Here is a 14,797-nt window from a genome sequence, read left to right as displayed (position 1 = left end):
CTGCTCTGCTCGACTCGTTAGCCCATTAAAAAAGCTATTTTAAGCATATTTTTCATCATGCACTGCAGCACCATCAAACAATTTTGGAATTTTCTTGCAATGGGTGAGACAAAAAAACTTTGAGCTGCTTAGCAATGAAGTGTTTTAATTTAAAAGCAAGAGTTGCCCACCGAGGGAACACAAGTGCAATAGGGTTGGATACAACCTCGTTTCTAGAATACAATCAAGTCTGCACTTTATATCCATCAAGAGAGGGTTACCCTTCACAGCTTAAAAGAGAAGGCAAAGAAAGGAATATATTTAGAAGAAAAAGCACAAAAAAGAATAAGAAGAGGAGAGCTGAAACTCGTTGGTCGAATGCCACCCATTTGCATTGGCCCATAAAAGCCAAATGGGTGGCATGCAAGACCCAAACATGAATCATACACCAATTTATGGCCTCAAACGGCCACCCAAACAAGCTTTATGCTCTCACTTGCATCCCCAACATGCCAAAGACGTTGAGGCTAACTAATAAGATTAGGCAGTGCAACCTGAAAATGTAAAAAATGACTTTGAACTGCCGAGGTCAAACACTAAACTATTTGATAAAGTAAAAGCTTTTATAGAGATTTTATGAGATACAAAATTGTCCAAAATAAGTAACAAAAAGATTAGTCAAAGTAAAACTAAGGTCGAGATCAAACCAAACCAACCCAATCCAAATCCAAGTTTCAAAGTCCAAAGTTCAATTGATAAGCCCCAAAAAAGCCTTGCCGTCAAATGCAACTTTACATATTTTAAACCCATGAAGTTCCTAAAATGGGTTCCTAAAAAAAAATCAATGTAAGACTAAACATATTTCATAAGTGAACTTTCTCTTAAAATCTATTTCTCAAAAACTTAAGTAAAGAAAAGGTTATTTTGCCAAAAAACTTGATTAAAAAAATTATTAATTTTGAGCCAAACAACTAAGTTCAAATACTATTGAAAAAATTGACTTTTTAGTAAAATGAGCTTGCTTGAGCTCAACTCGTTTAGCTTAGCTTAGCTTGAGCTCGCACTGAGCACAAAATCATACCGGTTCAACTCATTACGAACCTCACCAAAGCTTGAATACCTCTAGGTCAGCTCCTTTGGCTCGTTCACCACCAACCTAGAAAATGGTATTTTCAATAAATCTAACCTAACCTAGTTTCTTTTACTTAGAACCATCAATTCTTTGTGCTTTTTACTTTTTTTGGTGACGAGTAACACTAACCCAATCACTTGATGGGTCTGCTCCTCTGTGAAGTAAACCTTGAGTGGGGTCATCAACAACCAAACCCTTATATAGCCTCATAGTGACAAAAGTTTAAAACAGCAAAATCTCTTATTTTTTTTGGCAATAAAAAATAAATTAAAAAATATAAAAAATATTTTTTATAAGAAAATATAAATAAAACACATTTATATTTACTGAAAACATAAATTTCACGATATTGTCATGGTTCGAAAATCTTGCCAGAAATTAAGGTTTTAAACTTTCAAGCAAATTCTCACCATATTATTGTAAGATTTTTTTTAAAATCTCACGATATTTGTCAGAGATCATAGGCTACCAGTTGAAGGCATTTGTTCACCCGGTGAAAGTTGAACGTGAGACGAAAAGGTCGGCACCTTCTCCACATACCCACTGCCACTTGGGCCACCTGAGGTGTTGGAACTGTCAATTCTTGGTCAAGTAATAGTGCAATACCCCTCCAGGTCATCAAATTGGTTCATGTCTCAGCTCACAATTTATGCTTCAATGGAGTCAACATGGACACGTTTGGGTCCATAATATATCCAAACCCGTGGATCGGACCATCCCTACTCTAAACCCAGTAGTAGATCCAACCCGGATTCAGTACTTACCCGAAGTCCCAAACCGCAATCTCTTCCCTTCGTTTGCATTCCCAACCGTGGGCTACGCCTTTGATTGGTGATGGCGATGGCGCCTTAAGCTAAATAGCTCAAGACTGTGGGAGTCAAAAGCGCGAGGAGCACTCAACCCACAAGCCCTAACTTCTCTCTCTCTCTCTCTCTCTCTCTCTCTCTCTCTCTAAAAAGAAACTATCTCTCTCTAAACCCTTGAAAATCTATCATCGTCTCTCTCTCAAAATCTTTTGCACACTTCCATAGCTCACGCTGCGCTGTCTGGCAGTATCGCCGCTACCATCACCAACAAAGATTCTCCTTCTCTCTAAGTGCAGTAAGTGGATGTTCCCACTCTCTATTTATCCCCATTTCACTACCTCTCTCTTTGGTATTTCGGAATTTCTACTATTTTTATTTCGTTCTCTCTTACTTTGCATTTGATACGAATTGGCCGTGTTGTACACGGTTTTGGATTTTGTTTATTACGCTTTAATGCATAATATATCTAAAACCATGTTTTCATCTACTTTTTTGGCCCTAATTTTGCGATTCGATTGAGGTTTCTGTGGTTTGGTTTGTGTATTTAGAGTGTTTTTGAAGGAAATCTGTTTTTTTTATCAGAAAATAGGTTTGCCCTCAGGATCCTTGATTATCGCTTGTCGTGCTTACTGTTGATCAACACGTGGGTAGCCGTTGGTTGCTTTTGGTTAAGAAATTTGATGTCGTTTTATGCAAATACGTACGCAACATCGACCATCTTCTAGACGAGTTCTTCTGTTGGAAAGAAAATGAAAAATGAGAGGAACTATTGGATTTTAGAGCAATGATTGTTTTTTGTTTGTGTTACACGTTTGGTCCTGTAATACTCTTTGTAATATAGTCAACTATTATTGTAACCTACTGCAAACAAGATGAGAACCATTTTTTTTTGTCCCAAATTTTTGTATTGCTATGGCTTAGAAATGTTTCACTTTTGCCCACATTTTTTTAATAGTTGTTACTTATTAGAATGCGTCAATACCATATTTTTTCCTTTTTGGTATCGGTGATCTTTTTTCTTTGTATTTTCTTCACATTTCTTTCATTGTGTACGGTTTAACAAGGTCAATGTTTAGTGAGGTTTGCATTTGCAATGGTTTTTAGGCATTCGGTTGGGCAGATAGTATGGCTTCCTTTAGTCTTGTTAAGGTTGAATTAAAGAAAACTCTATCCCTTGATGAAAGGAACTATCAACCGAGATATTCTGCGAGGAAAACAATAAAAAGAAATTAAAAGAGCAAATAGTAGAGGAAGCATATGTGTGTGGGAAAATATAGTATGCTATCTTTATCTTTTAGTACTAAACCATTTGGTAGACCCCATATGTTTTTCAATAAGAGGTTATTTGAAGTAGACTCCTCTCGGAATTTCTCCTTAACAAAGTGCTACAATATCTCAATGTGTTCACTGCTCATTCTCAATAAACTATAGTAACTGCATTTTCACCATTTTTTGTTATCACTTGAAATCATCATTCTGTTTTCCCCTCTTTATTCAATAATGGTGGATGATTGACGTGAAGGGTGACACTCATCTTCTTATGGCTGTGACACACTTATTGGCTCTTGATGTTGCACGCTGTGTCAGTTTTCTTTTTCATTGTCTACGGGTGCTTGCTCGTAGCATGTTTCTGGTTTCAAATTTGGCTTATGAAATTGTCTTTTACTGCTTTTTAGGCAATAAAAAATACTATGGCTTCATCTGCTGAAACATTTGTTGATCAAGAAGCGAGCGGAGTGGCTGGGGATACACTATCTCATAAAAAAAGGGGACGTGATGATGAGGTAGGTGTTGGAGGAGGTGGGGATAAGAGGTGGCCTGGATGCCCAGGGGAGAGTGTCTTCCGCTTGTTGGTTCCTGCACAGAAAGTTGGTAGTATTATAGGTAGAAAAGGAGAGTTCATTAAGAGGATGTGTGAGGAGACAAGGGCACGCATTAAGATTCTTGACAGTGTTCCTAGTGCCCCAGAAAGAGTTGTAAGTTTCTATTGCTCCTCCTAATTTTTTTAATTCCTGTTTAGTTGATAAAAAAAAGTGCTGTATTAGTTCCTACCGTAGCTATTCTTTGATGAGCACCTATAATACCTTTTATCTTAGCTCTCCTCGCCATCTTCTTAATATAGGTCTCTTGATAATGATAAGATGACATTATCTGGAAAGTGAGATTGGAGAGAGTTAGATGTTTCTCGCTTAGAAGTCTTTGTTGTGACAAAAAGCAGTTACATGACAGAAATAAACCCTGTGTAAAAGTTCCTAGAGAGTTGATGATTGTTAGGTTTACTTCTTTCTTGGTGATCCTGATTGATTATGTTAATATAACCTCAAAGTGCCTTCTGTGTCCGCTGCTGGTGTCTCAAGAGGCTATTCATCATTTGGAGTTCCATAACTTTAAGCCATTTGCTCTGAGTCTTATATTACCTTTTCACTGTATAGGGTTTAGCTTTTCTGATATGTAGCTTGGCCAATAATATGATTCTATGCACACAAGTTTCTATGGGTTAATGCACTATTTTTTTTCAATTCTTTAATCACCATTTTCATGTTGCCTGCTCCAAGCACTCATATTGATCTCATCTTGTAACTTGGACTATGGAAAAAGATGGTTGGTTATCATGGTCAAGTATGTTCTTTTTATAAGGCGGTGGCTATTTCCATATAACGAATAGGAGAGAAGATTCCATGTAAAATAAACAATCAACCATCCATTGACAATGGACTTCATGAGAGTAATGGAAATGGATGTTTGCAGGTTCCGTGAACTTCTGGTACTGAACTGATTTGAGCATTCCTCCAGTGTAGAAGCAACGGAGTGCAAGACATTCACTTTAACCATATCAAGATACTCTACGATTTGGCAAGTAAGTTAATATGCTAGTTAACTAATTTTATGTGGGTGCACTTAATTAACTAAACTATTTCTCTCCTGCACTTAATTAACTAAACTATTTCTCTCCAAGCTTAACATAAGATTAAGTAAGTTGTTATCCTGGTTTGCCTAGATTCGATGTTAAACTGTTAAAGAAATAAGTTTCTCCTCTACTAGTTTGCATATATAAAAGGAAATAAACATTAATCATTCAAATAGTTCCCTTAACCTAAGTTTTGCAACAAACATAGACACGCTATGTAATATGTTTTTCTTGAAAATTTTGAACAAATATGATTTAGATGCATGCCTTGTAAGGATGCCAGTTTGAGCATCTCAAATCCTTATGGGGCAAGTGATATTATGAGCTTAAGTGTTAAGATTTAGAGATTAATTGATTCTATGAACCAAACATGCCCTGGAAATATTGCTTGAACATTTTGCAAACCAATGACATGAAATATCGTGGTACAAGCCCTCTAGATCTATATGTTGCTCCAGTAATGTGATATGTTCCTAATAAAGGATTTCATGGAGTTCATGAGATCAAATTGTCTAGAGGATTGAAGTGTAAGCACATAACATGCAAGCAGAGTTTACTATGATTCTTGATGTTAACAGGATACAGTTGAAGTATGAACATGATCAGGGACATTCATATGCCCACTAGGATTTTTTTGATTTAGACACTTGAATCTGGGGGGAGTACATGAACTTATTTTCAAGAAGAAATGGAGGAGTTCAAGGAAAGAAAAATGGTGGTGAAAAAATGCTTTTGAAGTTGGATGTTTATGTTACTATTTATTTATCCATGCCTATTGAAACAGATATGTTGATATTATACTTTTTTTTTTTAAAACTTCTGTGAAGATTGTAAAGCTCCTCATTTGTTGGATGTCTTTTTGGGTTGAATATTTTCATAGCTAGTCTTCAATGAACACTCAAATATTTGTTTGACTTTGATTTGTGGATCGCTGATACAATCAATATGTGATATTTAGAGCGGTGCTTGTTGCTTGTGATTGCTTAACAGTATAACTGCTTGAAGCATTGCCTTGATAGGCATTGGCTCAAAAATTACCTTGAGGCCCTTGACCTACTTGTGTTTCATTTGGCAGTCATGAGCTATTGATAAGGCAAAGTAACAAGATTTTCATAATTACTTAAAGCAGAAAAAAAAGCAAAGAGCTTTGGGCCTGTTTGGATGTATTTATGTTTTCTTTGTTATAAACAACAGAAAATGTAAAAAAACCCATAATAAATGGTTGTTTGGATTTAAGTCATTCAAAACAACTCAAAAAAATAAAAGGTACTTGGATGCAACTTATAAGTATATGTGCACATACATTATTTAGGACAGACTCAAGATAGTTCTAGACTTCTAATGGTAAAGTGGTTTGGATCCAAAGGGACTTAGTTAGTCATAGGCCCATTATGAATGGGGTCCATATTTAGATCCAAACCAAATCCAATTTCAGTAAGGGTGGATCCAGTTTCAAGTTTGTATGAGTGGCCAAAATTTTTATTGTAAAACGAATTCAATTGGGCTTAAACTTTAGTTTAGGCATATGTTGTGAACTAATAAAAGGCACCATTGTGGAATTTCAAGAATTGCCAAGATTAGAAAAAACTTAAAGAATGTTTGTTGATTAATGCATATTTGTGTGTATTTATGTGTAAAAAACATGTTGAAACCCTCTTTCAATACATGTATCCTGGTCATGTGTTAGAAATGTAGCAAAGAGATTCAGTTTCTTGTATGCAAATTTGTTGCTGAATCACTGTTGCACCAAATGATTTTGTATTATAAAATAGTTAAATATCTTTTCTCTTAGTTTCTCTAACAATGTCAATGTAAGAGGAATCACCCTATGAAGAGTATACATTTATATTTAGTGAAGTGGCCATATGAAAAAATTCTCTCAAGTGCAATCTTATGGATATTACATATACTTCTTGAAGGTAATGATTTCAGCAGAGGAGCAGGATGCTCTAATTTCTCCTGCAATGGATGGTCTTCTCAGGGTTCACAAACATATTGTTGATGGTTTAGACGGTGAGTCTGGCAAAGCTCTATCAAGTTCAGGTGAGATGATTTCAACACGACTGCTGGTGGCTGCTACACAAGCTGGAAGCCTGATTGGGAGGCAGGGGGCTACAGTAAAGTCCATCCAGGAGGAATCTAATTGCACAATCTGTGTTCTTGGTACAGGTTTTCTTTAGAAGTTTTATATGTTATATTGTATGATTTTACCCTGAAAATCTATTGAATGGTATTTCTCTTTCATCCTTTTGTACACTTTTCATTTTTCAGTAATTCAATTTAATGTATGGTGGATTTTTTTGGGTTGCTCATTGTATTTTTAGATCAGATTTGTTAAATCTAGTAGGTATGTATTAGAATGCTGTCATTTAATATTGTTGAGAGATTCTCACTTATTTTACTAAGGGTACGTTCGGCTGCTCCTTTCAAAACATGATTCAGAATCACATGGGGTCTCATGTGATTCAGAATCTCAAGCAAATTAGAAAGTGAATCTCATTTGAAAAGGCAAATGAGATTCACTCTCACAGCTTACTTTTTATGTTCGGCTGCTTATACAAATGAGATTTACTTTCTCATTCAAATGAGAAAGTGAATCTTATGTGATCCAACCGAACATGCCCTAAATCTCTTTAGACAGTGTTTGTAAATTTAGCTCTCATCTGTTCAATTTCTTGCTCAAGAGTGCTAGAAATTCATTGATCTCCTAGTATTTAGCTACACAACAAATTTTCAGTGAGCTAATATGTAATTTCTACTGCTTGCCAGCAATATTACAAATCATGGTTTTGGTTGGTAGATTTGCCTTTCCTACTCTATATTTGTATTTAGCACAACCAGAGGGACCGCCTGCAAGTTATGAGATTTTGACTTTTTCAAGGGGTCAGTGGTGCATGTCTTTTGAGTTTATAGCTAGTGCGACTATTAAATGACTTAGTCAGTGAACCAATATAGTTTTTTATGTGGACTTAGGTATTAATAACTATAATTATGGTTCTTTATATAGTGTAGCATGGAAGCTTTGCGTCAGGCTCTGCTGTGACTCCATATATACTTACTGGCCTTGGTCTGGGTTCCTGGTCCTCGTTCTGGTTGGCTGAGCCCTACCTATCCCTGTCTGAACCTATTCCTAACTGAAAATTCATTGAAAATCAGGATGACATAATCTTAGATGGGAGTTATGTTGCTTTTCCATGTGCTTGTGCCATGAACTTTGTGGCTCTGGCATGCTCTGCTGCTGAAGCCAGGATCTGATCTTTACTAACAGTGAGCACATGTTCAACCACTCTTTTGTGTTTGTTACTCAAGGACTGATGGGTTGTCAGTCCTGCACCAATGGGTGATAAGCTAAAAGCCTAAACATCATGCAAACATACCTGGTGCAATGTCCTCAAGTACAGTATGTTATGCTCTTACCATACACAGTATGAAACTAAGATTGTTTATTATGCTCATTACGACAGTCTTTAAGTCTTCTTTCTTTCACCTAATCGGATGCATCCTATTTTCATACTGTTCTCAATGCAATATCATCTTCCTGAATTTTGTTCTCTGAACTTCTAACAAGGAATCTTTGTCTGCTTTTATAATATAACACATTTTTCACTACAACATTTTCACTATATTGCCATTTTCCCATCATTCTTTTCGCAATCTTTATGTCCTTTTTTCCTTCTCAGCTGGGGCAAGTTCATCCTTAGTGTCATCATTCCTCAGATTCATGTTTTCAGTGCATAATAGATCCGATCACCTTAAGAAAGTAGATTAACTTAGAGATTGGTTTACCTTTTGTTGAAACAAACCTAAGATTAATGATAGGAAGGCTAATACCAAACTTGGAACATAAGTGCTTATTGATGATACTGATTAGTATAATATGCAATTATGCTCTACCATGTGTGGAAACTGGAAAGTGTTTAGTTATAATTAGGTACTCAAAGAGGTGGTTATGTGAACTGTTAAAAAACAAACTCCAGCTGTTTATGCAGAATAGTTGTTCACTCTTAAAGGTTGATGTGTTAATTTATTTGATCGATCAACTGCGAATCTACCAAACATTGCTTTCCTTCTACTGGGTAGTTTTTCTTTTGTCTGACATCAGACTAGTTTCTTGTATTTCTTTGACCTTTCCCCCTTCTCTCTTTTTGTTTTTTTTTTACTGTCAGCAGAGGACCTTCCGCTTTGTGCTTTAGCAGATGATAGAGTTGTTGAGATACGAGGGCAACCCATCAGTGTGCATAAAGCAGTTGAATTGATTGCATCACAGTTGAGGAAGTTCGTGGTTGATAAGAGTGTGATACCACTATTTGAAACAAATGCAAGTGCTTAATCTTGTTATCATGAAGCATAATTCCAAGGAAATTGGACCAAACAACGTCAATCTAAGTGATTGAGTTTGTTTGCTTAAATTTATGGCATGCTATTGTTGCACTATTCTGCTGTTACATGCTTTACATTTTAATAGTTGGGAAGCAATTAGTTGTGATTGACATATATTTTCTCTTCATTTTTATAGATGTCAGTACAAAATCCACATTTGGAACAGAATATGCCACATCAATCCTGGGGTCACTCTCAAGGTGATCCATTTCCAGGTGCTGGTGGATCAGACTTTGGGAATAATCCTCAGTACATGCCTCCCATGCAACAGCTAGATAGCTATTATCCACCATCTGACCTTCACAATGTTGACAAACAGCCTCACCAGGCTTTGTCTGCATATGGAAGAGAGGTACCCAATCATCAAGTGCCAAACTCACAGCCGCCACAGCCAGTAATCACCCAGGTAGTTGCTTTATGTCTTTGTTCATTTGCATTCTGTAATGAAAATCAGGAGATGTTTGGATGTTAAAATGAACCAACACTGTATATAAGTTTGATATTCAGATATGTTCTGTGTGCAGGTCACCCAGCATATGCAAATTCCGTTATCATATGCTGATGCTGTAATTGGAGCTGCTGGCTCAAGTATTAGTTATATACGTCGTGCTAGTGGAGCCACCATTGCTATACAAGAAACTAGAGGTGTTCCAGGAGAGATGACTGTTGAAATTCATGGATCTGCCACACAAGTTTGAACCGCTCAACAGTTGATACAGGCACGAATGTCTCCCATATGCTCTTTTTAAGCTTTATGTTGTTTCTTGAGTTTTTTAATTTTAATTTTATGCAATATTTTCATGCTCTCACATTTGAAACCTTGATTTTGATTGTGGACCAATTCATGAGTGGGATTAGTTTCAGTGAGGAACGTTTTAGGTGTTGTGCTGGTTCAAAATTTTCTTTTTTATGGCTCAATGTCCTGATTGGAAAGTGGAAACCCGTATCATTACCAATTAATACTCTGATACAGAAAAGTTGCTCATATTATTATTAAGAAACAGCTGAACCCAATATTGTGGAATACTTCTCAGGATGAAAGTAAGTGTGATTCTATAAGTTCACAGATTTTGTGTTGGAACAAAATTAGCTCCCCTATGTACTTTTCAGCAAGAGTGTGCCTTAAGCTTCTTAAAAGCTAACAGTGCTGCTACTGGCTTGGTATACAAGGAATTCGGGATCACTATACATGATGTTTTGTTTGTTTTGCCAAGAACTATTTGAAAGATAAATTTGGATGACCAATTTCATTGGCTGTTTAACTTCAGTTATGTGGTCCCCATTTGGGAATTGGCTTCAAGTGGTTTGTGATTGGCGGTTGCCGGTTGGCTAGTCCTAACTCAGTACCTAGGTGCTTGATTTGGGTCAAATTGAATGGTCAGTCCCAACTGTTGAGGTGAGCCCTTTGCCAAATAGAGGGCTGTTCGTGACACATACTTTTTATCTTCACTCACTGATCATGGCAGAACCCAATAGATTAGTTTTGTCTGCTGTATATAGAGGGAAGATTGGCACAACTTGTCATATCCTCATTGATTTTCGTTTGGTTAAAAGGGGTTGGCTGTCAGCTATGCTTTTCTACTTCTGTATCATCAAGGTAGGGGCTTGTCCTGTATGTTGATCAAGAAGAGAGGGCAGGGTGGGGGTTGGGAAGAATTGAATCAATTGGAAGAATGTTTTGAAATTTATTGGCTCCATATAATCAAGAATTGCATGAGTTAGATCATGGTTCAGGAGATACTCTAGAGGCGGTGGAATCATCATTATTATAACAAAAAAGGAATTCCATATTAAAACTACAGGTTTCTTCACTGTATAACCTCTTTGCTGCACCTACATGCACAACTACTTCTTGGATGAGAGTAATATCTGTCACAGAAGAACAATCAAGAATCTTAGAAAACGAGTGCATTAGATTTGAAGGTTGGATGTGCTAACCTCCAAGTGATACATATATTGAAGTTCTGAAGTCAGTTTCCATTAGACTGTACTGTACTAGACTATTAAAGAATAATAAATGGGCTTTTGAATCAGCTGATTATGACGTGTGATCCGACTTTTACAAGGATTCAAAAATCAATCGTTCAGTATTTTTTTGTTTTAAATTTTAAAACTCATAAAATCATATTTTTTGGTAAAAAAGCATGATCTAACAGTCTATTCCTAGCAAATGGATCACGCTGAAAATATTTGTGGGTCTGATTTATCAAACATGGCTTGGAAAAATTTAAAACTAGTACCATCGACACCTTGTGGATGGACGGTTAGGAGGAACCAGTTCTCTCTCTCTCTCTCTCTCTCTCTCTCTCTCTATATATATATATATATATATATATATATATATATATATATATATATAAAAGTGGTAGCTGGGCAATCCTTAGGTGTGCAGCTACCAGCGCAAACAGGCCTTGATGGATGGCCCCTGCAAAAACTTGCAAAATGCACATTTTTGCGCGTTTTCGACATTTAGTGGTGGTCTGAAACCACCGCTAAATGTCAAAAAGCGGAAAAATACATGTTTTTTGCATTTTTCCACTTTTTTTTTGTGGCTGTCCATCATGCCTGTGATGGACGGCCAATCGAGTTCCACTCGTAGCTGCGCTCCTAAGGGTTGAGCAGCTACGCAGAGAGAGAGAGAGAGAGAGAGAGAGAGAGAGAGAGAGAGAGAGAGGTCCTCCACCTAAATGGTCCACCCACTTGTCCTCACCTTCAAAATTAGCATCATATGGATGTGATCCCCATGCTTGAAAACTTGGACCAACTCTTGAGTCAAGTTTTTTTTATGTATAGATAGAATTTTAAATGGATATAAAAATCAATGGTTCTGAATTTTTTGAATTTTTTTACATTATAAAATCCTACGAACACAAAAAAAGTTTGATCCAAGAGCCTATTTGTAGGTTTTCGATCATGGAGATCACATCCGTTTGCCGAAAAACATGTTTATGTATGATTTTTAAAAGTGACTGGTGGGTGGACCGTTTAGGGGGAGTACCATCCTTCACACACACGTTGCAGACAATCCCATACTTTCCTAGATCTTATGGATCAGTATGAGTTGTGGATCATGGTTGCAACTCTCTCTCGCTCTCTTTTATGTGCACGTTTGCACACACACACACACACACACACACACATCATGGGTTCAGTACTCCAGCATGTGTGGAGAACTTATGTGGCTCTTTCATGATCCCCTCAATATTCTTATTGTTAGATATGGTTCTTTTAACTTCTTTCTCGAAGATAATACATTATGTTTGCAGAATTTCATGGCCGAAGCTTCAGTAGCAACACAGAACCAGCTCAATCCTGCTGATCACACATACAATTCGTATCCCGCACCCGGTCCCATGTACTCTTCACCTCCTTCCAATCCTGGGCCTGCTAATATTCATGCTGGAGGTTATGGTTCTGTCTGTGGCGCCAATTATGGATTCTAGGCAAGGGTGTGGCCCTTTAATTGCAGACACATGCTTTTGATCCTGACTAAACACTAGGACCTGATAGCTTTTGCAGAGGATTGTGTTGCTATAGGCAAATGTTTGGGTTAACATATTCCCTTCTTTTTAGATTAGCATATTCATGGAGTTCTTACAATTTGTGTACACTAGACATTTTGTTTGAAGTTATGATTTTTCAAAATGCTCTGCTCTAATTCCTTTCTTTTTCCACTTATGTTTGTTGACATCATAAAACTCAGTGACTGTTGCAGTCTGATTGTGTTATGCTGGTCTTTCATGGCTTCCATTGTTTTATTGTCATTCTTGTGGTAGGGCTGGTAAACAAGTTGAACCAGCTGAGCTTGGGCTGTTCGGGCTTGGCTCATGAGCTCGTGCCAAGCCGAGCTTTACAAGCCAATCATGAGCTGGCTCATTTTCTAAAAAATTGTTTGTAAGTGTTCTTTTAAAGGTTGATAATATATATATATATATATATATATATATATATATATATATATATATATATATATATATATATATATATATATATATATATATATATATATATATATATATATAAAATGAGCCTATGTGAGCTGAGCTTGCCATGTTTGTGCTAGACTCATTTACCTAAATGATCCGGCTTGTAGCTTGGCTCACCGAGCTCAATTTCTGGGCCAAGCCGAGCAGCTTCGTCCACCCTATCTTGTGGTAAATCTGCTGGCCAGTGCTCACAGGGGTTCCGGGAAGTTTCCAAGTCCGAAACCCATAGGTAGCGTCCTTTGCTTTGAGGCCGAAGTTGGGTGTACTCCCTGATTGGCAAAGGAAAACCTGGTGTTTCATGCCAATGAACTTGGTGGATCTTGAGTTTGAAAGCCATGTGTGCATCCAAAATCTGCTGATCTGTGTTTGCATTTGGTCAAAAGCTGTTTGTCCAAATTTGCTTTCTCCAGCTTTTCCCTGACCTCTTGGAGAGAAGTGGTCACGTTTATCCAGCCTCTGCCGAGTCTGGAAAACCAGGTTCTGCTGTGATATCCTTAGAGCATGTTTGATGCACTGCTCTCAGCGGGATTCGGACGGAAATCCCGTTGAGAACAACGAAAGCATACAAACGTTCGCCAGTCGATGCGTCTCTCTCTCTCTCTCTCTCTCTCTCTCTCTCTCTCTCTCTCTCTCTCTCTCTCTGTAAGGGCTCCGCTGGATTGATGGGTGGTGGCACCACCGCCTTCGGCGCCAAGAGGGGGCATCCCTTCAGCAGCAAAACGGTGGCTCCTCCTCTTCGTCTGCCGCTGACCATGGTGACTCTGCCGCCCCGTCGACCTTTCATATGACATTTCATATTGATTTTTTATGCATTTCTTCAGTGTTCCTACGATGTGTTGTTGACAGATGTTGACAAAGGCATAGAACTGAGAAGAAGCAGAAAGATCTCCATCTCTTTCTAGATTTTATTCTATGTCACAGGGATTCAGCTAGCAGGGTGCCGCACCCGCATCGACGCGGGTTTGGGTGCGGGTGTGGCACTGGGTGCAGTCAACCTGATCCTGGGTGCGTTGACCACACCTAGGGTCATTTCGGTCCATTTTTTGGTTTTTTTTTTTAAATTTTGCCTTACAAAATAGGCTGCAGAATTAAAAAAAAAAATCTGCTGACAGCTGCTTGATGCTGCTCTTGTTTTATAAAGGGGCACTTGTGTCCACAACATCTCACGAGCTTTGTTGGCATCCCAGATTCCCAGTTATTCGTGCCTCCAAACAATTAATTCGCAGCGTTGGAAAACGCACTGTTAACTTGGAAATGATGATCCATCTTCCTCAAAAATTAAAACCAAAATTCAAGAGCCTTTTGAAGTCTTTATCCTTCAAGGCTTCAACGATCCAGATCCTTCTTCGTCAAGGATTTTCTCTTTCCATAATAAATGATAATGATGGTGGTAGCCTTGGTGGCTATTAGTATTCACTTTTCTCCTGACGAGATGTTGTAGCCTTGTGTAGACCTCTCTTTTCCACATGTCAAATCCAATAAATTTCTTTTAGTTGTCATCTGTGTGCAACTGTATATAAAATAAAATTTGAAGAACCCTAGGCAGTGGCGTGGCAGTGGAGCCGTAGGCCTCGTAAAGACTCTCTCCAACAAACCACATCAAACC

General features: G+C 37.7%; 1 protein-coding gene across 1 annotated transcript; it reads left to right on the top strand.

Annotated features, from left to right (window-relative positions):
• Positions 1-2,076: 2,076 nt before the first annotated feature.
• LOC149827809 (flowering locus K homology domain-like) lies at positions 2,077-12,879 on the top strand. Its single transcript, XM_090018254.1, has 7 exons — positions 2,077-2,212; positions 3,594-3,893; positions 6,745-6,988; positions 8,995-9,143; positions 9,342-9,611; positions 9,730-9,924; positions 12,472-12,879. Exons 2-6 carry the CDS (start codon positions 3,609-3,611, stop codon positions 9,901-9,903), a joined length of 1,122 nt encoding a protein of 373 aa, XP_089874380.1. The 5' UTR covers positions 2,077-2,212; positions 3,594-3,608; the 3' UTR covers positions 9,904-9,924; positions 12,472-12,879.
• Positions 12,880-14,797: the final 1,918 nt, after the last annotated feature.

The sequence above is a fragment of the Nuphar pumila genome, chromosome 10, assembly GCF_984573655.1.
Source record: "Nuphar pumila chromosome 10, dmNupPumi1.hap1.1, whole genome shotgun sequence".
NCBI classification, from domain to species: domain Eukaryota; kingdom Viridiplantae; phylum Streptophyta; class Magnoliopsida; order Nymphaeales; family Nymphaeaceae; genus Nuphar; species Nuphar pumila.
The sequence above is the reverse complement of the archived record's forward strand: the minus strand, read 5'-3'. Positions and strand labels throughout refer to the sequence as shown.

Bases quoted from the DNA above. Each gene is read 5' to 3' on its own strand.
- LOC149827809 (XM_090018254.1), top strand. From the start codon at position 3,609: ATGGCTTCATCTGCTGAAACATTTGTTGATCAAGAAGCGAGCGGAGTG. The intron at 3,894-6,744 runs GTAAGTTTCTAT...TACTTCTTGAAG, and splicing joins CTAGTGCCCCAGAAAGAGTT to GTAATGATTTCAGCAGAGGA. The intron at 9,612-9,729 runs GTAGTTGCTTTA...TTCTGTGTGCAG, and splicing joins CACAGCCAGTAATCACCCAG to GTCACCCAGCATATGCAAAT.